At 36.9% G+C, this 22,067-nt stretch overlaps 1 protein-coding gene across 2 annotated transcripts in view; it reads right to left on the bottom strand.

Annotated features, from left to right (window-relative positions):
• LOC127422981 (RNA binding protein fox-1 homolog 3-like) overlaps positions 1–22,067 on the bottom strand; it is a 624,242-nt gene that overhangs the window by 52,320 nt on the left and 549,855 nt on the right. For both annotated transcript variants that reach the window (XM_051666939.1, XM_051666938.1), the window contains one exon: positions 17,546–17,794. In XM_051666939.1, the coding sequence (XP_051522899.1) occupies positions 17,546–17,794 (249 nt within the window). The remainder of the gene's footprint in view (positions 1–17,545; positions 17,795–22,067) is intronic.

Raw genomic sequence — 22,067 nt, 5'->3', positions numbered from 1 at the left:
ATTAAAAAATATTACACACATCAGCTTTAACTCTTATGGGAGTCTGGGACCCAATCCCCAAAATTTGACAATTGAATAATATAGAATGAAGTGATTTGAAATAATGAATCGATATCTATAAAATATAATCTAACAAATTGCTCTTGATGGAGAATCAGGTGAGTATTAAAGCTGAATTAATAATTCATCTAGATGTGATGCAATGGCTGACAGATGCCTCAGACTCCTCTTTGTTTAAGACTTGTTTTTCAGCCATTGTTTGCAGACATGTTCAATGAATGAAAAAGCATGGTGAGCGCAGCACCAGAGCGGCAGCCCTTCATGTACATAATGAATTAGAAGAACATGGGTGCAGAGATGAAGAGATGATGTCAGCTAAACCTCCCCTGGCTTAGCAGGATCAATGAGAGAGAAGTGCTGAAGGCAGCTACATTTGACTGGGCCATAGACAGCTGTATACAAGAGCAGACTCCCACTTTATAGTAGAGATAAAGGGTAGGGAAGGTGGGGTGGAGACAGTCTGATGTAAGATGAGAAAGATTGAAAGAAAGAAAGAAAGATCAAAAGAAAGACAGAAAGAAAGAAAGAAAGAAAGAAAGTGGGAAAGATAAAAAAAGCCAATAAAAAAAATTACGTTGTGTTAAAAATACACGTGGTTGATAGACGTTCCTCCTACAGTGTAAGTCTATGGGATTTTATATGCCCGTTTTATCATCCAAAAATCACCAGGTGAAAATCATAAGTGCGATCACTTACTCTCAACAAGCTGCATGATTTCTGGTATCATTAATGTTTGTAGCACAAACAGTGTGAAATGAGTAAGGCAGAGATGTTTAATACCAAGTATGAGCAATAGTATTACTGAAGCAAGCACCACTAATAAGACTAAATAGACTTTAAAACTTAGAAACTGTGAGTCTGAGTATACCAGCATGAAAACTAGTATGTTTTGACATGGTTTAGGTTTTGGAATTTGTTAAGCCAGCTTTCAAAAGCCAGAAAGACCCAAAATGAGCATTAACCACATAAGCAGTGGTCTATAGTGTGATGCCAGTCTCAGCAGGGGACCAGAGAGTGGGCTCAGACATTTCACACTTTGATTTTGCCACATAAAACGAGCACTCAAGTGAAGCTGGAATTCATATTTCACATCTGATTGAATCAGATTCTCTTTTGGATTTTCTCCTGATTCTGTGTATTCCATTGAATTGATTTTAAAATAGTTTTTTGGGAAAATATTTAGATTTTTCGTACATTTTCTAAACTTGTTTTCTTGTGTTTGGTGTAAATATGTAATTACACTAAGTAGAATGGACAAATTCCCCCTCATTAGGCACCAAACACACAAGCGATATGAATCATACTAGATGGCAATATATCATATGATAGGTAATGAAGATATAATGAGATATCTATCATGCCATCCCCTTTCTCTCTCACTTTGACAGAGAGAAAATAGCAGAAAAAAGGGGAAGTGAATGCAATTATGTAGACAAAACTAAGAACATAATACCAACTCAAATGCAAAAGATTTGAACCTGCAAGGTGTTAATTTTTCCACTCGTTACAGAGAAAAGGTGAAAAATGGCATGGTAAAATATCAGCTGAAATGAGATTTTAAAGTTTAACTCGCAGAACAAAATCACTATTGCAGAGGACATATGTCTTTACAGAGGAAAATGCACCAGTAACATGACAGAAATTACTTTACCCATTTCTATGGGTCTACCAAATGTATCTCTTTTCTTTTTTTGTTATTAACAGACAGATATAATAAAGCAATTTATTGCGGAAGCCAAGTAGACAATCATCTTTATTTCAAGCAACATTGTTAACTGTATTTTGATGTTGATCTTTGAATAACATAATGCCAAAAAATATTAGTTTCATTTTAACATTACCCTCTTTTATTACTAGGCAATAAAAGAGGAAACAAAGAACAAACCCAAGTGTCAAAATATAGTACTTCTGTTACAACACTACACTCATAACAAATCTATCTGGTATTCTGTATTGCTCTTTAAAACCTATTTCTAAACCATTCTAAACAGAAATTGTACTTGTACACCACTTTTTTCTCTCTATCAATTTCTACTGGGGCACATTCCAGCTCCAAGAGTCCTCTGTGGCTGATTGGGGCTCTGCAGTTTAAATACATCAGACAGATCCAGCAGAGAACCTCAAAGCACCACCTTACACCAGCTTCTGTTCTCACCGACCTCTGAAAGATGTCCTCATGATTTCTACAGGGTTCCCACCCTTTTTGACCAATGAAATTTCACAACTTTTCAAGTTGATTGTGATAAAAAAATAATGATTTGCTAATGATTTGCTAATGAATCTTTCACACCTATTTGTGAACTATTTTAACCAATAAACTGAAAAGAACCTGCTTAGAAGAATGATTTGCCCGTAACTCGGACATCACTATAGCTTGCAAGCAAGCTTTACCCTACCTAATCTCTGGATAAGAAAAATACTTAGGTTATGAAACATTTTAGAGCAGAGTGTAACTGGAAAAATGTACACTCACTGAGCACTTTATTATGAACACTAGAGGTGTGCAGCGAAGCCATTATCTGTATTTGTATCTGTATCTGTTCATATGACAAAATTATCTGTATCTGTCTCTGTGTTCAGATAGAACCGGGTGTGGGCAGGGTTTAAACTGGAAGTGCATCAAAACTAAATGAAACGTCCATTTTTAAATGTTACTCTTACATTTATAGTTTCTATTAATATAATATGCCTTGTATATGCCTTTTCATAATAATAGCATAATAATAATAATAATAATAATAATAATAATAATTATTATTATTATTATTATTATTATACAATTATTATTAAACACATATGATTTCATTATTTTTTTTTCTTACCAGATGAAGCTGAATTTGTAGGCTACATTATCTGTGGTAACTGTGGTTTCTCCTGGAATTTCTGATATTAATATCTGCATGAAACAGAATTTTAGTTTGTCTGTGCATGGAGGCAGGAGGTGACAAGCACACATTTTTCAGTGAATAATAAATACAAATTCAAACATTATAAGAAATGAAACTAAAATCAATATAGCCTACAAACAGGTAAAAGTCCCATATAAGTTTATCAGGAATTTTTATGACAAGACACCATTATTTAGTTAAATAATAATAATAATAATAATAATAATAATAATAATAATAATAATAATAATGTTAAATTTATATAGCGCCTTTCCAGAGTTCAAGAACACTTAACATTTTCAAATTTTATAGAAGAAGAAGAAGAAAAAAAAGATGGAGCATGTTTCAGTTTCTCTGTTTTACATAAGGAGGAATATTCCTATTAGATGAATACTCTATGGAGCATTTAAACATTTATGGAGCATTTTAACTTTTTTTCAGAATAAAATCTAAACCAAAAGAAAATCTTAATTGCTGATGTGGATATAAATATGGTCCACTTTAAGAGACGGAAGACAAGCTCCAATATTAAATCACTTCAGGTCAGGAATTTAACATTTAGCTCAGGTTTAGGCTATGAATGAATACATGTGAATCAGTGTGGATTGTGTGATACATTAACATAGACATTTTGAGAAGTGGAAAGTGTATAAGGTGTTGTATCTTAGTTAATGTTACACTTGACAAGCTCTACAATTAACAGAGACCACAAACGGAGTTGAGATCGTGCCCAGACGATCTGAAATCACAATTTGCACATTTTCATACATAAGGTTTACACTTTAGAAATACTGGCTGCACAGATTTATAAATTTTGGATATTTTTATTTAAAATGTTGTTTTATCCTTGTGCTTCTTGGATAATCAGTCATACAAATGTCTTTCATATTAGTCGGATGTAACTATTATTCATTTTGAAGTCATTATTTGTGCCTTTCCAAATAAGATATTCAGCTTTGGGCACATCCCTAATGAACACTATGGTCCTAGTTAAGTGCCCGACATGGTCTTCTGCTGCTGTAGCCCTTCCGCCTCAAGATTTGACATGTTGTGCATTCTGAGATGCTATTCTGCTCACTACAATTGTACAGAGTGGTTTTCTGAGTTACCGTAGCCATTCTGTCAGGTCAAACCAGTCTCATCAACCTCTCTCATCAACAAGGCATTTTTTCCCTATTCTGATGGTTGATGTGAACATTAACTGAAGTTCCTTACCCATACCTGCATGATTTTATGCATTGCACTGCTGCCAATACCCTGATTGGATAATCACATGAATAAGTAGGTGTACAGGTGTTCCTAACAAAGTGCTAAGTGAGTTTATATTTACTATAGAAATTTGCATGACTTTTCCATGCCTGGAAAATATAATTGTAAAATTCCCTGGGAATTTCCCGGGGAACCTGTTACAAAATGTGGTGGATTCTTTTAGACAGCTAAACACACAGACAACTAAATGCAACCAAGAGTCACATGATCAAATTCCTGCTGTAAATATTCCAAGCTAAAGAGTTAGAAATTCCCAGATAAATAGCTAAAACCAGAATAAGATGGTTGGCTGGTCTGCCAGTCTAGTCAGACTGGTCAGTTTGCTGGTTTTGGAGGGGTTTTAGTGTGGTCAGGCTGGGAAACCATCTTTTTTTTCTTTCCTTTTTTTTCTCTTTTCTTTTTCCCCTTTTTCACCCAATTTGGAATGCCCAATTCCCAGTGCGCTTTTAAGTCCTCGTGGTCGCGTAGTGATTTGCCTCAATCCGGGTGGTGGAGGATGAATCCCAGTTGCCTCCGCGTCTGAGACCATCAAACCACGCATCTTATCACGTGGCTTGTTGAGCGCGTTGCCAAGGAGACAGCGCGTGTGGAGGCTTCACGCCATCCACCGCAGCATCCGCGCTCAACTCACCACGCGCCCCACCAACAACGAACCACATTATAGCGACCACGAGGAGGTTACCCCATGTGACTCTACCCTCACTAGCAACCGGGCCAATTTGGTTGCTTAGGAGACCTGGCTGGAGTCACTCAGCATGCCCTGGCATTCGAACTAGCGAACTCCAGGGGTGGTAGCCAGCGTTTTTTACCACTGAGCTACCCAGGCCCCACCTCACCTTAAACCATCTTAAAATAACTAATACCAGCAAACAAGTTCAGGCTAGTTAAAATTGTTGTTTTTTGTCAGCAAGGTAATCATTAATTATAGTCTTATTTGGGAATTGTGGAAGTAAGTTTGCTCTTTGAACTCTTGCAACAGAGTATAACAATAGCAAACGCTTTGATACATTAAATTTAGAGGGTCACCAACTTCTGATTTTTTCATCTGACAACTTCCTCATCTTCCCTAATGCACAGACTTTCCCAATGGGCACTCCAGGGTCTCTGTGAGAGGACCCTGTGTTTTCCAGCACATTGGCACTATCAATCATTAGAGCCGTGTAGACAGTCAAGCCCTGTTAAGATAAAGCACACAGGTCAACTCTGGATCCACACAGCCTGTCATCCTGCCCCTCGTGTATGCTATCTGAGGTCGCCAAGCAGCAGAGGCCCAAAGCCCCTGCCTGATGGTGGTAGATGGAGAGCCGAGCAGATGGATGGGCAAGCGGAGGTGCAATTACCCCCTGGTGCCCCCGCTCCCTGGGCTGCACCTCTCCCCACTCCCCCATCCTCATCCATCAGAGTGGTGCCATCGGTCATTCACATGCTCTGTCTGCAGTCGCTCTGGAGAGAGCCGCACTATCTATCATGTCTAACAGGTGAGCAGTGCAACAGTCCAGGATCGCCCATTACTGAGCTGCAGAGCGTGGCCTCTGAGAGCCTTGGCTTCCTGGTTCTGCCCAACCAAGTGCTTAAAGGCTGAAGAGAAGGATGAGGGCTTTGATTTGCTTACTTTATGGGAACATGTATTGACTTGGCCCGCTCTGATGTAAGTCATCATGTAGCGACACCAAGAACCGAGAAATGGACAGTGCTAAAAATGAAGAGAAATTGTAGGGCTTCTGTACATTCATCTTGCACTTTACACTTTGCTTACACTGCAAACATTTCTTTTAATCAGTATTTTTCTCTTACTTTCCACTAGAAATATACAGTTTAAACATCCTTAAAACAAGATACATTTACTTGAGAAGCAAAATATATTAAAATATTAAAACTGTCAATGGGTTGAGAAAAAAGTTTGAATTTAAAGGGAAAAAGTTACTTTTTCTTGCCCTATTGCCAATTATTATTATTTTTTTTTTAGGTTCAATACAAGTATAGCTCAATCGACAGCATTTGTGGCATATTGTTGATTACAACTAAAACTAATTTGACTCATCCTTCCTTTTCTTTAAAAAAGTAAAAATCAAGGTTACAGTGAGGCACTTACAATAGAAGTTAAAGGGGCCAAATTTTGGAGGGTTTAAAGGCAAAAATGTGAAGCTTATAATTTTACAAAAGCACTTACATTAATTCTTCTGTTAAAACTCGTGTTATTTGAGCTGTAAAGTTGTTTAAATCTGAAAATTTTCAGTCATTTTAGGGTTTGTTGAAATTACATCGCCATGGCAACGAAGTTGTAAAGTTGTCTATAACTTTACACAGAAAAGTTTAGTAAGCGTATTTAGGAAACTAAAAATCATGTTAACACGCATATTGTTTTTGTCTTGTGGCTATACTTTTGAAAAAGTTAGTATTTTAACGTTTATGGATTGGCCCCATTCACTTACATCGTAAGGGCCTCACTGGAACCCAGAGTTTTGCTTTTTTGTTTAAGAAAAGGAGGGGCAAGTCAAAATGAAATTCTGTGGTAATAAACATTATACCACAAATGATATCAACTAAGATTTACTTGTATTGAACTCAGAATATTCCTTTAAGGATGTTTAGACAAAGTGGGCTATTCTGTGTAAGAAAAATATTATTTTTGCATTAAAATAAGAGAATAATGCTCCACTGATAAGTTCTTTGTAAAACACACTGACCAGCACACACACTTACACTCTCGCTCTCTCAAGTGCAGTCTCGAGAGAACGATATAATCTCTCTGGCTTTATTCGGGGAACTTCCCCTGTTCTTGAGTGTGGGTGGTTTGAGAGATCTTCTCTGGAGGAGTTGACACCAGGCCAGGAGAGGGAGAGGCGAGGTAAGCGCTCGAGACTCTGCGCTCCAGATTTGGATCTAATTATCTCATTGCCACCGCTAAGCAGCCATCTACAGGGGGATCATCTGAGCAATTTGCCTTTTAATTTGTGTTAATTGCATGTTAATTATATTGCAGCTAGCTTGGGCTGCATCTGTCTCTTTCAGAGACAAGTTTTCAGAGGGCTTCGCTCTCCCAAGTTCCACAGACAAGGTGAAAAGTAATTAGAAGTGTTCGCTTTCAAAACGGAGGCAAAGGCCCTGCTCACTTGGGTTGCCAGGTCACCCACCTAAGGACATTGTAAGATGTTTAAGTTCAGGATTTGATGTCTTTCTTTGATGTAAACACTTTGTGTTTTTTGCACAGTGGTCAAGGCATAAGTGTACAGGTAGACCAGCAGACTGACTGGGTGATTCTCACAAAACCTGTCAAGAAAATGTACTGATCATATTTAACCCTAAACCAATGGAGACTTTCACTTTACATAATGAAAATGAGGCCTGTCATATTTTTGGCATTGTGACATTATCTTCAGGACACTTAAACACATCTTACCCCCAATTGTCATTACCTTAACACATTTGGACATTTTACTTTTATTTTCAATGAGGAAACTCATGTGACATTCATTTCAGGACAGCAAAGACAGTGAAAATAAAATGCAGTACCAAGGTAGTACTACTGTGATGTATATGTATATGAAATTTACAATTTAAATAATATTTAATTTTTAACATTATAAGAATGTCATAATGACCATCTTTTTTGCATTGAAGTAATGAGAATTGGGGGGATAAAATGTGCATAACAGTCATGAAAATACCAAAGTAATGTAATGTAACAACAATGTAAAAAATCTTAATGCCCCTAAAAATAGACTTTATTTTCTATATACAAAATAGAATTTGCTTTTTTTTAAAAAAATTTTTTTTAAATGTAAAATAGAACCAGGAAATATTTTTGACCGGTTTTGTAAGAATCACCTGACTATGAGCTTTTCTCCATCACTCCATTTACCTGGATGAAATTGGGGAGGAGCTAAGTATCCTACTTTAGGGCCTCAAAGCAGATTCAAATTGTGGATCCTGCCAAGAAATCTAATAGTAAATCCATACGGGAGGATTTTATGGTAAGCTAAGAAAAGCTCCCCAAATTAACCCTAAGTAGGTATATTACCCTACCTAAAGGTTTATGACACCCAATTTCCACAACTGAAGTCTGGAACATAATTTACAAAACGTTATCCGTTTACCACAGTCTTAAGTATGCCAAATGATTTACTGAATGATAAGAAAGGCCCATTTATCGGTTTGCCTTGCACATTACCACTTAACATGCATCATCTTGTCATTTTGAGTAATCTTTGGTTGCTCATACATGCAACCTTATGATAAATGTAAACTTGCTGGAAACGTTTGTGTTTTTATGGTGCTGGCCATCCCTAATGGTGGATGCAAACTTGTCACATTTCCCTCATGTTTAGAATGTGGAAGTAAAAAGAAAAAAACAAACAAACAAAAAAACAAACAATCCACAATTATTTTTCCATGTCTTTTCAAAAGATGGAAAAAATATAGCGAGATGGATTATGGCAGTCAGAAGACAGAAAGCTGTCAAATTTACTGTCACACCTTCAGCAGCTGTATTTTAAACCACATTTCAGCAGTGTTGACTGATTTTCAGGGTTCCCACACTTGACCAATTAATTTCCATGGTTATTCCAGTCAATCATGATTACTGGATAAGGACTTTTAAAAACCTATATCTTATTCACTATAGAAATTTCTCTGACTTTTCTATTACTTTTTAAGATTTTATTAATTTTCAGGCCTGGATTAACTGATATTTACTCTAAAACATTACAGCTTAATTTCATGTTACAGCATAATTTTCTGTAAAGCTGCTTTGAAATAATGTGTGTTGTGAAAAGTGTGAAACAAATAAAAATGACTTGACTTGATATTTCCAGGTTTTCCATGACCATGGGCTGTGTTTTAAATGAAAACCAGGGTCATATAACACAAAGAATAATGTTATAAATGTTAAACTTTAAACATTAAATAATTCAAAATGTGAAAATTAAAAAAGCTTGCTAGATTTGCACTGCTAAATTAAGGTGGAAATCCATCATCACAGTCTGTGAAAAAGTCCCATTATACAGTACCCATTCAATGGAGCTTTCCTGTGATACACTTTCTGCTTCAGAGCAGTGATTCATTGTGGGACCACTTCTTTGCTCTTCAAGTTCCTCTAGAAATGGAGCAGCCAAGCAGCACCAAGAAATAATTACCTGAACATTATCATACAAGATCACCCAGGGCTTCACATCCAAGCCCTCTTTCCACTCTTAACGCCATAGAAAGCGTGTGTTTGCATGCGTTTATGTGTGCTTGTATTTGTGTGTGTGGTTGGGTGGGGAATGACTCCTGTTAAGTCATTCCTCTAGCCCCACTCATTCAGTGTTATCTGCAAATCACTTTCAAAGTGCTCGGCTCAGCACTTCCCCCTTCAGAATGCCCCTACAACCACATAATTGAAACTATCTGATTGGAAAGCTGCCAAGCAGGTAGATTACATCCGATTAGGGCCAAACCAGCGCTTCACTTAAAGGGATTAGTCTGAGCCGTTTTATATTTTTTTGTTCTTCTACACTTCTGCTATCCTCCCCTCCTATTCCATCATCTCTCCATCCCAATGAAAGATAAACAGTGAATACAAACGGTGTCTGTCACCTGTCATTTAAAAAGAATACACTGGCCTTTCAGTCCAGAGTAAAGCTCCAATTAATTAGACAGTGATGGTAATTTGACTCACAAGTTAAACTTGCAACAAAGACCAAGATTTCTAGTCGCTATACCTGCAACAATATTGTGAATGGCAATGTTTCTTGATTTGGGCCTAAACAATAACAAAACTATTTTATTAACATATCACTATATTCGTAAAAAAAAAAAAAATAATAATTCTTCATTAAACTACCATGATTTATTACAATAAAACCCTGAAACTCTATTGCAGACATGTATATTTAACTATATGTTGTCGTATGAACAACCAATCAATAATTACATGGATTTATGTTCCCTTACCTTATACATTTGCATTTTAACACTGCTTTCACATAACACAGTAACAGTTCTCAGCTAATTTTGAGTCAAACATAATATCCTGCAATTCACGTAGAAAGTGACAAACTGTATAATCTGACTGATTCAGTCCATGATTGACCTCTGTGATCGATTTATTCTGATTTGCCAATCAATTTTACTGATTTGTTTAAAAGAACCACACCAATTGAGGACATCTTCAAGAATTGGACCTCACATTGGGCTGTTTGTCCGATTCTGAGTGCAGTCAGTAAGGACAATGCAATATGAAGTTGAGTTGACTACTTATTGTATATATATACCATATACTGTACATACCGACGCCTATTCCTTCACTTTCGTCACATGCAATTCATAAGCTTAAACCTCAGCTATAATATATATATTTTTTGCTGTGGCGTGGCTCTTGAATAGTAATGCAAGAAACCCTGGTGAATTGTACTGCAAAACTACTCATGGAAGCAGGCCAAGAATAATTGCAAGAAATGATGGTGTTCCCTTAATAACATAACATCACGCTCCTTTGAGCATTATGGAGGTGCTTGAGCAAGTTGCAAATCACAATTTAGACAATTCTACCCTTGGTAGGTAATATGACACTCCATCTTAAAGGGATAGTTCACCCCAAAATGAAAATTCTCTCATTATTTACTCACCCTCATGTTGTTCCAATATTACTCTGTGATTACTTTATTTCTCTCATGGAACAAAAGGAGATGTTAGACAGAATGTTAAGGAATGACTAATGCCTCAGTCACCATTCACTTTCATTGTATGGAAAAAAGATGCAATGAAAACGAATGGTGACTGAGAATAAACATCTCTTTTAGTGTTCCATGGACAAAAAGAGAGTCACACAGGTTTGGAACAACATGAGGGTGAGTAAATGATAACAACATTTTTTGAAACATTTCAAAAAACATTTTTGGTGAACTATCTCTATAACAGCTGTGGTGGAAAACTGGCACCCACTTTATATTATGTGTCTTTAACTATATATAGTTAAGCATTTGATACAGTGTACTTCTTATGACAATACATGTTGTTGCATTGTACTTCAATTTAAAGTACCTGCATTTAACTACATACTGTATGTACGGTAGTTACACTGTTAACCTTACTCCTAATCCTAAACTTAACCCTACCCCAACCCTAAACCCTAACCCTAATTCTAAACCTACCCACACATCAACCTCAGTAGTAGCAAATATGAATCTTGTGAGAGTTTTGCAGAACAAGAGAGTTACAGAATAAGTACATTGTATTCTATGTATACAATGTTAGTACATAGACTAAAGACACCTAATATGAAGTGGGACCGAATAATGTTAGCACATACCCTTAAGAGAATTAAGTAGTCTTTTATCATCAACTAACAAAGCATCTACATTTTTTGCTGTTGTGATGTGAAATGTGATCTGATGTAATTACCGTCCACACTCTGAGGTGTACTGTTCCTCCTTTGCTAATGATTCTCCAAAGGGAAAAAAAAAGAGGGAGAAAGACAGAATTTCCCCTGTGGTTTAGGCCAGAGTGACAGTTTAAGTACACCCTCCAATCAAGCCTTCGATTACCCCAGCCAGATCTCAGGTGCCTTTACAAGGCCTGTCAACCTGGCTTCTTTGCGATCTGCTGCGCTTGGGATTATTTCTACGTCCGTTAAACTATACCAGCTCAGAGCTTAACACATATCCCAGTCAGAAAGAGAAAAAGATTTTTCATCCATCCATCCATTTTTTTTTTGTGTTCTCGCTGGTTTTCCTAAGGCCAGGAAGACTGCCTAGTCCTTTTTGCACTGAAGATAAGTTTTGTGCTCTATAATTTAAAGCTGCTTTTCCACTATATGGCCGCATGGTTCTGAGCACGGTAAGGAACGGTTCTAGTAGCATTTCCACTTGAACAAGGTTCGGCCCAGCACAATTACAAACCTTCTTGGCACGATGAGCTAACCATGTGTAACCGTGCTTAACCGTGCTGGTGGGATGGCTTAAGTACACGATGACTTACAATTGTCAATTTGCCAACGCCAAGGTAACTCATTTGTTTCTAGGTAGCTGGCAAAGTTCACTATGGTGAGGTTAATAAAATTGTATAAAAAGAACAGTGAATGTTTGGTGTATCTTCCTGATTGTATGATGATGGTTTAATTAGTAGGCCTATAGTACATTATTTTTCTACACAGCCTTTTTGTCAGGGAGGTAGAATACACTAACTATCTCATTAAAACTCATATCAAATAATTTTTTACTTGTATAATATTTTGTCAATAAATGTGCTTTTAGCTAGTCTGGGAACTTTTACTTTTCTGTGTGTTCATGTCCGATGGCAAACACAACCCCTCACCAAATGATGGTAAACCTCTCCCATTTTCTCTTTGCTTTCCTTTTTGTGACATGGGACATGTGATTTCCTGTGCTTCAGCAGAGTAAAATCCAGATGAAAAGGCAGTCCAAAAAAACTGGAATATGCGATTATCCTCCATAGCTCACTCGCTTCAATGTTTACCTCTCATGCCGATGCCAACTGATGTTTTTGTTATGTATGTTCAAGCACCACAGTGGAAAAAGAAACCATTACCGTGCCAGCTGGCCAGGATCAGCATGGAACGACACGATTTCGCTAAGAAAACCGTTCTGCCCAATGGTGGAAAAAAAGCTTATTTTTCTTTCGTGTTCTTTCCAACTTCCTCTTCTTATTTTTTTATCTTTTGACCTAACACAGATATATATGGCATTTCCTTAAAAAAAGGAATTTTAGGCTATATCATTTACAGTCAAAGTCAGAAGTTTACATACACTTAGGTTGAAGTCATTAAAACTAATTTTTTAACCACTCCACAGATTTAATATTAGCAAACTATAGTTTTGGCAAGTCGTTTAGGACATCTACTTTGTGCATGACACAAGTAATTTTTCCAACAATTATTTACAGACAGATTGTTTCACCTTTAATTGACTATATCACAATTCCAGTTGGTCAGAAGTTTACATACACTAAGTTAACTGTGCCTTTAAGCTTCTTGGAAAATTCCAGAAAATTATGTCATGCATTTAGACAATTAGCCAGTTAGCTCCTGATAGGAGGTGTACTGAACTGGAGGTGAACCTGTGGATGTATTTTAAGGCCTACCTTCAAACTCAGTGCCTCTTTGCTTGACATCATCAAAAGTAGGGAAAATCAAAAGTAATCAGCGAAGACCTCAGAACAAAAATTGTGGACCTCCACAAGTCTGGTTCATCCTTGGGAGCAATTTCCAAATGCCTGAAGGTACCACATTCATCTGTACAAACAATAGTATGCAAGTATAAACCCAATGGGACCACGCAGCCATCATACCTCTCAGGAAGGAGACGCATTCTGTCCTAGAGATGGACATAGTTTGGTGCGAAAAGTGCAAATCAATCCCAGAACAACAGCAAAGGACCTTTGAAGATGCTGGAGGAAACAAGTATCTATATCCACAGCAAAATGAGTCCTATGTCGACATAACCTGAAAGGCTGCTCAGCAAGGAAGAAGCCACTGCTCCAAAACCGCAATAAAAAAAGTGCACATGGGGACAAACATCTTACTTTTTGGAGAAATGTCCTCTGGTCTGATGAAACAAAAATTGAACTGTTTGGCCATAATGACCATTGTTATGTTTGGAGGAAAAAAGGTGAGGCTTGCAAGCCGAAGAACACCATCCCAACCTTAATGCATGCCTACAAACGTGACTCAGTTACACCAGTTCTGTCTGGAGGAATGGGCCAAAATTCCAGCAACTTATTGTGAGAAGCTTGTGGAAGGCTACCCAAAAAGTTTGACCCAAGTTAAACAATTTAAAGGCAATGCTACCAAATACTAACAAAGTGTATGTAAACTTCTGACCTATTGGGGTTAGACTGGAATAAAAGTGAAATAAATAATTCTCTCTACTATTATTCTGACATTTCACATTCTTAAAATAAAGTAGTGATCCTAACTGACCTACGACAGGGAATGTTTTCTATGATTAAATGTCAGAAATTGTGAAAAACTGAGTTTAATGTATTTGGCTTAGGTGTATGTAAACTTCAACTGTATTTATATTACATTAACTTGACAGTCTGAACTTGACACTTAGTGATATTTATATACTTTGTTGTATGTACAAGAGCAGCTTGTTTATTTTCATGGGAAAAACATGCAGCATGAGTAGATGATGACAGAATTTTAAGTTTAAAGCAAATAATCTGCGGAAAGTGTGACTTGATTGGATTGAAAATCAGAGGGGCCATGCTTCTTTTTTGGGCTTTCAGTTAAGGTTGTCTGAACTTTGGGTGTCAGGCCACAGTAATTTCCCTTGGACATCTAGTCCCCAAACCTTTATATGAAATCTAATGACCCTCAGGGATTCATTTATGTGTTTTTTGTTTTTGTTTTTTTGGTTTCCTCCAAGTGTGTGAATGTGTTCATCAAAGACCTATAGGAAACAAGAAATGGTTGAGCAAACAGACCAGATAGAACTTTCTCATGGGACTAGGTCTAAGGACATTTTCCCCTCACATACACACTCTGAGAATATCTTTTATTTCATCATGGGCTTGTCATATGCTCAGATACAGCACTTGGGCAGCACTCGTTAAGTGGTCCATTGAGACGTTTGTGATATTGTTAGCCATGGTAAATTGCTCCATGGGGTTTACAATATTGAGCCATGTGATAGCCATGGCTTAAAGCAGGATAAAATGGACCGACTGGCGTAGTGAGAGAGAAAGCAGAAGAACTCTTTAAATGGAGAATGATGGTTTCTTCTTTCAATGTCTTTTTTGTCCTCTGCTTTTATCTTTTCTTGTGCTAGCTTTATAGTTATCTTTGTCTATTCATTCCTAACTCTTCTATTTCCTACACCCCCCTTTCTATCTCTGTCTGTCTGAATACAAAAAAGCAAAACATTTGATGTTTAGGTCTGATGTTGACAACAGAAAAAAGAAATAGTAGGCCTAACTAGAAATGGTCATGCACAGGGATGGAAATTAAAGGGGGCTTGGGGAAGAAATGCCACTGAAATAAAAAAAAATGCCCCCGAAAAGTTTTTTATTAATAACATCCGATTTAGTTTACAAATACATACATCGCGATCTTCATTTGAATTTTCACTGAACATAATTTGTTGTGCGCCGTCTGTTGTGCAGATGTTGTGACATCAGTGCAGAGTCAGTGGCGGATCATCGCACCATCGACACGCACAGATGGGCACTCCGCTTCTATCGCTCCGCATCAGTTTGGTGTCATGTCCCGCTCTAAATTTCATGACCGTTCACTCCTCTCATTCAAAATAAAATGTCCTAGTGAGTAACACTATCGCTCCATGTGCTATGCTTCCCTGCTCATCGGCCTTTCTGACTTATGCATCTCACTGAAAAGTCTCCTCACCTGCTAGAGGCCAAAAGTGCGGGAGGGATGGATGTTAGCAATTTACTGTAATAATGTCCTCTGTATTGTTGCATTATATTCATTTTGGGATATGTTAACTTAACCGCCAATACGTGAATAAGAAAAAAAAAAGTGATCCAGGAATGTGTTTCATTCACAATGCACATTTTGCACTGTAGAGATCAGGTAATATTCAATTACTGAAACATGCCTGTTGATATTGTAACTGAAGTATTCCTAATTTAATTGATATTGAATCAAAATAAAATTGGGAAATCAATGCCAATACCCAGCCCTACAAATATTATATAGTTTTGATTAAATTTTACTTGTAACATTATTCAAATTGAATTAATAGATTAAATTGAAGGGACCCACTTTATATTAGGTGGCCTTAACTACTATGTACTTAACCATGTGATACAATGTACTTATTATGTACATACATGTTGTTGCATTGTAATTACATTTAAAGTACTTGCATTTTATTAAATTTGTATTTACACTGTTAACATTACCCCTAACCCTAACCCAACCCTACCCCAAAGCCTAACTCTAACCCCTAATCCTAAACCTACCTGTACATCAACCTCAGTAGCAGCAAATGTGGGCATTTTGCGGAACAACATGCAGTTACACAGCAAATACATAGTCTTGCATGTATTTAATGTTAGTACATAGTAGTTAAGGCCACCTAATATAAAGTGTGACCAATTGAAGTATTTAAAATAAAAGGATGACATCGTTATTTTGTTATGTGCCCTTACAAATTAAGAAAATGCCCCTGGAAATCAAATATTGCCCCCTAATGGAAAAGCTCATTTCTGACCCTGGTGCTGCGCCATTATAACAAAGATCTAACTGAAAATTCCACACCTGCAGTCTGCTAAGTTTGGTTGAAAATAGTTTTAAACTCAGATGGTACATCCATGGACTGCCCACAGTCTGTTCAGTGACCATATAATGCATATTGCATGCAACAATTGCAAGTGCTGGCTGAGGTTTCAGTATGCAAAGAGCTCTTTTGCTTCAATGAGTGCTTTTGCAGAAGAACAAATCTCTAATTTGCAAAAGCTTCCTGGTTAGTAGCATCAAGTCTTTGAAAAATAGTTTTCAGAAGAGTTTTATTTGAGGCACTTAGTGGCAAATCAACTTGATATCCACAAGCAGAACTGTATATTCTTCTTTGTTTTTTTTCTTTTTCGGTTATGTCTGTGAAATAATCAGTACTTATTACTTTTGGAAGAACAAAAAATGCGATCACATAGTCTACAGTTTTCAACTATTTTTTGGGGTGTTTTCTGAACAATGGTTCACGGAGAATGGCGCATGATTAATTTAATTAATTTTTCCCCGCTGGTCTATTATGGTAATATAATCAAACAAACAAAAAGTATGTCACTAAATAGTATGTAACCGTTCTTAAACAGTATGTAAAAATTAAACGGTAACACTTTACAATAAGGTTCCATTTGTTAACATTAGTTAACAACATAAGTTAACATGAACTAACAATGAACAGTACTTATTAAGCATTTATTAATCTTAGTTAATGTTCATTTCAACATATAGTAATACATTTTTTAAATCAAAAGTTGTATTTGTTGACATTAGTTAATGAACTATGAACTAACTTCAACAACAAACGATTGCATTTTTATTAACTAACCTTAATAAAGATTAATAAATGATGTAAAAAATATATTGTTAACTGTTTGTTCATGATACATAATGCATTAACTAATGTTAATGAATGGAACCTTACTGTAAAGTGTTACCAACGAAACAAGCGGCTGGTCACTTTACATGTTAGTCAGATAGTCCCTTCCTGTGAAAGTGGGCAGTGCTTGTCCAGAATAGGCTGCAATGTGGACTTTATGCCATAATCCAAATGTCTGTCTATGCGAGACTACAGTAAGACTGGCTGAAACAGTGATAGAAAGGGTAAGACTGGTTGATTGTGATGGTTTGTGGTACTCACTGGTAAGCTGCTTGTCCCTGTGAGGGAAGGCGTGCTGCTGTCAGTGCCAGGGGGCTCACTGTGTGTCTGTGCGGGTGTGTAGATCGTGAGAGCAGCAGCGTGCTCAGGGACTGGGCTGGGCCCCGTGTAGTCCTGCCCAGGGTGGGTGTATTCGCCAGGCAACCCGTTCTGAGGTGGAGGGGGAGGATACTGCGCTGGGGCGTATGGCTGAGCCATGGCTTCTGGGGGAGCTGGGGCCTCCTGGTTACCCTACAAACAGAGAGAGAGATTTGATAAATTTTACTCTTAAAGGGATACATCACCCAAAAACCCTAGAATTCTGTCAATGTTAGCCTCAGTCACCATTCACTTTTATTGTATTGTTTTTCCAAGCAATGAAAGCGAATGGTGATTGAGGCCGTCATTCTGCCAAACATCTACTTTTTTGTTACACAGAAGAAAGAAAAGTCATACAGGTTAGGAACAACATGAGGGTGAGTAAATGATTAAATCATTTTAGTTTCCCTTTAAGTTTCTCATGCTAATCCAGTCTAGTTAGCTCTTAAAGCCCACAATGAGACATGACAAGAACAATCATAGCCCTGTCTGTCTGTGTCCTGATAACACATGATAGGAGAAAAATGGGATCTACTTCCATGATAACAGCAGAGCAGTTTCCAGGATCTCTCCGATATGTACCTGACAATCTGAATCATGCACATCCCATGCAACACGATAAGCCTCAGACATTAAAACCACTGATCGTGATGGAACCCAAGTGCTGATACAGATCCTGGTTTACACACGCTGACAACCTGTAGAGTGGAATCTGCCTCCTACATCGCTGCCCTTATTAGAGGCATGTTATCACCCAATTGTTCACTTAACAACAACCTATAATTAACTCATTCAGTGTTATCTAATACAATTCTAATACAAATCACAATTCTGTGATTTGAGTGTTTTATTGCTTTCATATTGCTCATTCACAGTTGTTTTCAGCGCTAAACAACATAAGTTCTAATGTGAACAAGCTTTTCTCATGGCACTCATGAACGTGCAATAGACATTTAGATTTTCATTGAAAAATGACCAGCTATAACCAAAATTATTGTATGCCTTCAGAATATTTTGAATGTGACGCAGAAGTCACATTGACTACATTTATTAATGTTTTGGGTCTTTATTAACTTTTAAAGTGAGGCACTGTCCACTGCCATTGTATTGTTTCATCTAAACATCTGCTTTTATGACTTAAGAAAGAAAGTCACATAGGTTTGGAAAGATATGAGGGTGAGCAAATAATGAAAGATTTTTCATTTTTGGGTGAACTATTCCTTTAACATTGAGTAAATTACATTTTGAACACAGTATGGCCAGTTATTTTGTCTATTTGAAAGCGTTCCAATGCTGTTATACTAAATATCATCACTTTTGTCCAATCAGATTAGAGGACCAGAACTAACTGTTGTATAAGTGAAGCTATAGGATGATTTTTCCTTATCGTATTATAGCAAGGCAGCGGCAACGAGATGAGTGGGGTGCTGGCAACTGAATGGCTTTGTGTGGACGCTATCATATCAGCTCTCAGCATTAAAGGACTGCTTGATCATTACAAGACAACAAACGTACTTTATAGAGCACCGCTCGATAGATTTGCAGCCCAGGGTTCTAAATTGCTCTCTTGGCAAGCAGCATGTGTGAGATCAATTAACTGATAAATTTTTGATTATAACCTTTGATTTAAATTACAGGTTTCTAATACGAGCTGCTTTTTCCCCTTTTCACAGGCTCTCTCATCTTTTCCCTCATATCCACCTCCATCTGTTTCTCTCATACTCTGTCTCACTCTGTCTTTCTCTCTTTCTCTGTGTTGGAATTAAATGAGTATCTACCACCTCATTTAGGTCTCTGTGTGAAGGGGTGCCTTTTCTCTCTGCATCTTTCTTTCGCTCTGTGTTTCAGCATGTAAATGAATGTGCTTTTTCTTTCTTCTCATCCATTTCTCTCCATTGAAGGGGATGCAAATGAGATTCTTTTCTCAGTTGCTTTCCCATTCGTTTTGAGTCACAGAAGAACACAATGTTTTCTAATCTTATCAGCAAACATTATGATGTAGTGCAGCATAATTTTTCTCTCTTTCCCTGACAGTTGTCATCATTTGTGCTGGTGGAGACTGGCTTAGCGAATGTTCATGCCGTGCAGCATAAAACCCCACTTGAAATCAATTGACAAGTGCAGTTTTCTTCACTATAATTCCTATTGAAACAGAAAGTATGGGTGGGACACATCGAAGGAAACACCACTTTTTTTAAAAGGCCAAATAGGTTTTCTTTATATTGTGTTGGAAACTGTCATTCTAAAGAGACTTAATGTTAATAACCATGAACTACAAGTCACAAAACTCCAATTTTGATTTCATGGGGTCTTTAAACTTGTATATGTGTACATGAACAGTATTGGGTAAGTAACTCAAAACAAGCAATCCACTAAAAATGACTAATTACTTCTCTAACATGTAATCAGATTACTTATTAATTCATCTAAAAAGTAATCAAATTACAAATTATTTTACATTTAAGTTATTTTCTAAATCACTTTTCCGAGAAAAGTTTTTGGTTTTGCGCTAAACTTCAAAATGTCTATATTTCCTCCTCATTCATTGTTGAGCACCCTTCAGCTGTCACAGAAATGCTAAAAGACATACATATTAATTCATATTTTAATAGTATTATACATTGCAAGAAAGTAATTACTTTCAATGAAAGTCAGTAACTATAATCCGATTACAAGAATTTAAAATGTAATGTGTTACATTACTTTTTTGACTAAAAAGTAATTATATTACAGTAACTAATTACTTTGCAATTGGGTACACCCAACACTGCACATGAACATGCTTCACTGGTCCTGCAGATGCTCAGATGCCTTATTTTAGGGGTGTGTGTGTGTGTGTGTGTGTGTGTGCTGTGAGATGACAAGTTCTCACCTGAGCAAAATGCAGGTGTGTATGTGTGTTGATGTACGAGGGCTAATCTCTCATGAAGTGTACAGTGTGTGTGCATGTTTGTGATAACAGATGACCTGGCTAATCTCAACTGTAAAAAGTTCATGTGTGTTTGTGTGTATTTGAGTGTGTGTGTGTTTGTGTTATGACAGATGAGGGCTACTCTCTGGGGCAGAGTGCTGTTGTCAGCACAGGTGCAACTGGGTCATCAGTACAAACTATATGCATGTGTTCGTGTAAACGTGTGTCTGCATACTGTACGTGTCTGGATCTCGCTACATAAAAGCCAGCTGCCCTTGGGGACTCATATCAACGTATTAATCTTACACAAATTTAGAACCTTGGAGTTTGACCCCATCCAGAAAGCTCATGCCAAAGAGAAGAAATAACAGATCCTTTAGCCAAGTTTGGGTAATGGGATCTCTCTTACACCCACTCGCTCTGCCTGCTCCCTAATTAATCAAACTCTGTTAGCTAAAAGAAATACCAGGCATAGTCACAAACGACTCCTTGTTTGGCACCATACTTAACAAGCATTACGTGCAGATGACAAGCGATCCTCTCTCATAATAACTGCAAACATAATTCATCACACCATTGGACAAGCCGTGGAGTTGAAATGCGGCACAGTCGCTGAGGGGAGCCTCGCTCTCATTAAGAGATAATGTGGAGTGAAAAAAAAAATCATCCAGTGCCAAATATTAAGTTCAGAATCAGAGCTGTGGCACAGTGGGTAGTGCTTGTGACATACAATGGTCCAAAATTTACTTAAAAACTTATGAATGTCTTTGCATTATATATATATATATATATATAATATATATATATATATATATATATATATATATATATATATATATATATATATATAAATATCAGACCAAGTGGGATTTATTTTATGGACATATATAACAAACACACTTTTCAAGCAAAAAGTTTGTTATGTTTTAAATGATAAAATAATAAATATTGTTAAAAATTAAGACACATTTGGACACTTTCTGGCTGTCACACTTTGTGGAACATGTTCTTAGTAATGTGATGATCTAAACCTTTGGTTACTCTACTAGTACACCTGTGTGAACTGAAGGAGAAATTATTTAAAGCATCCATAAAAAATCCCCTTGGGGCCTGTTGGTACAAAGTAATTGTAAAAAATGTATTAATTGTAAAAATGCCAGTGTAGTTAAATTTGAGAAAGGGTCAGGCTCGTTTGTTTGCAGATGCCACTTGGTTTGATATTTTGTATCTAATGCAGCAGCATTCAGACATTTTTTAAGAGTGGCTTAAAGTAATATTCCGGGTTCAATACAAGTTAAGCTCAATCGACAGTGTTTGTGTTGATTACCACAAAAACAATTTTCAACACGTCTCTCATTTTCTTTAAAAAAAAAGAAGCAGCAAAAAACAAGGTTATAGTAAGGCATTTACAATGGAAGTGAATGGGGCCAATTTTTGGAGGGTTTAAAAGCAAAAATTTTGAAGCACTTACTGTACATTAATTCTTCTGTTAAAACAGTTTGTTGGCATTACATC

Source organism: Myxocyprinus asiaticus, chromosome 32 (assembly GCF_019703515.2).
Source record: "Myxocyprinus asiaticus isolate MX2 ecotype Aquarium Trade chromosome 32, UBuf_Myxa_2, whole genome shotgun sequence".
NCBI classification, from domain to species: Eukaryota; Metazoa; Chordata; class Actinopteri; order Cypriniformes; family Catostomidae; genus Myxocyprinus; species Myxocyprinus asiaticus.
This window is presented reverse-complemented; position numbering and strand designations above follow the sequence as displayed.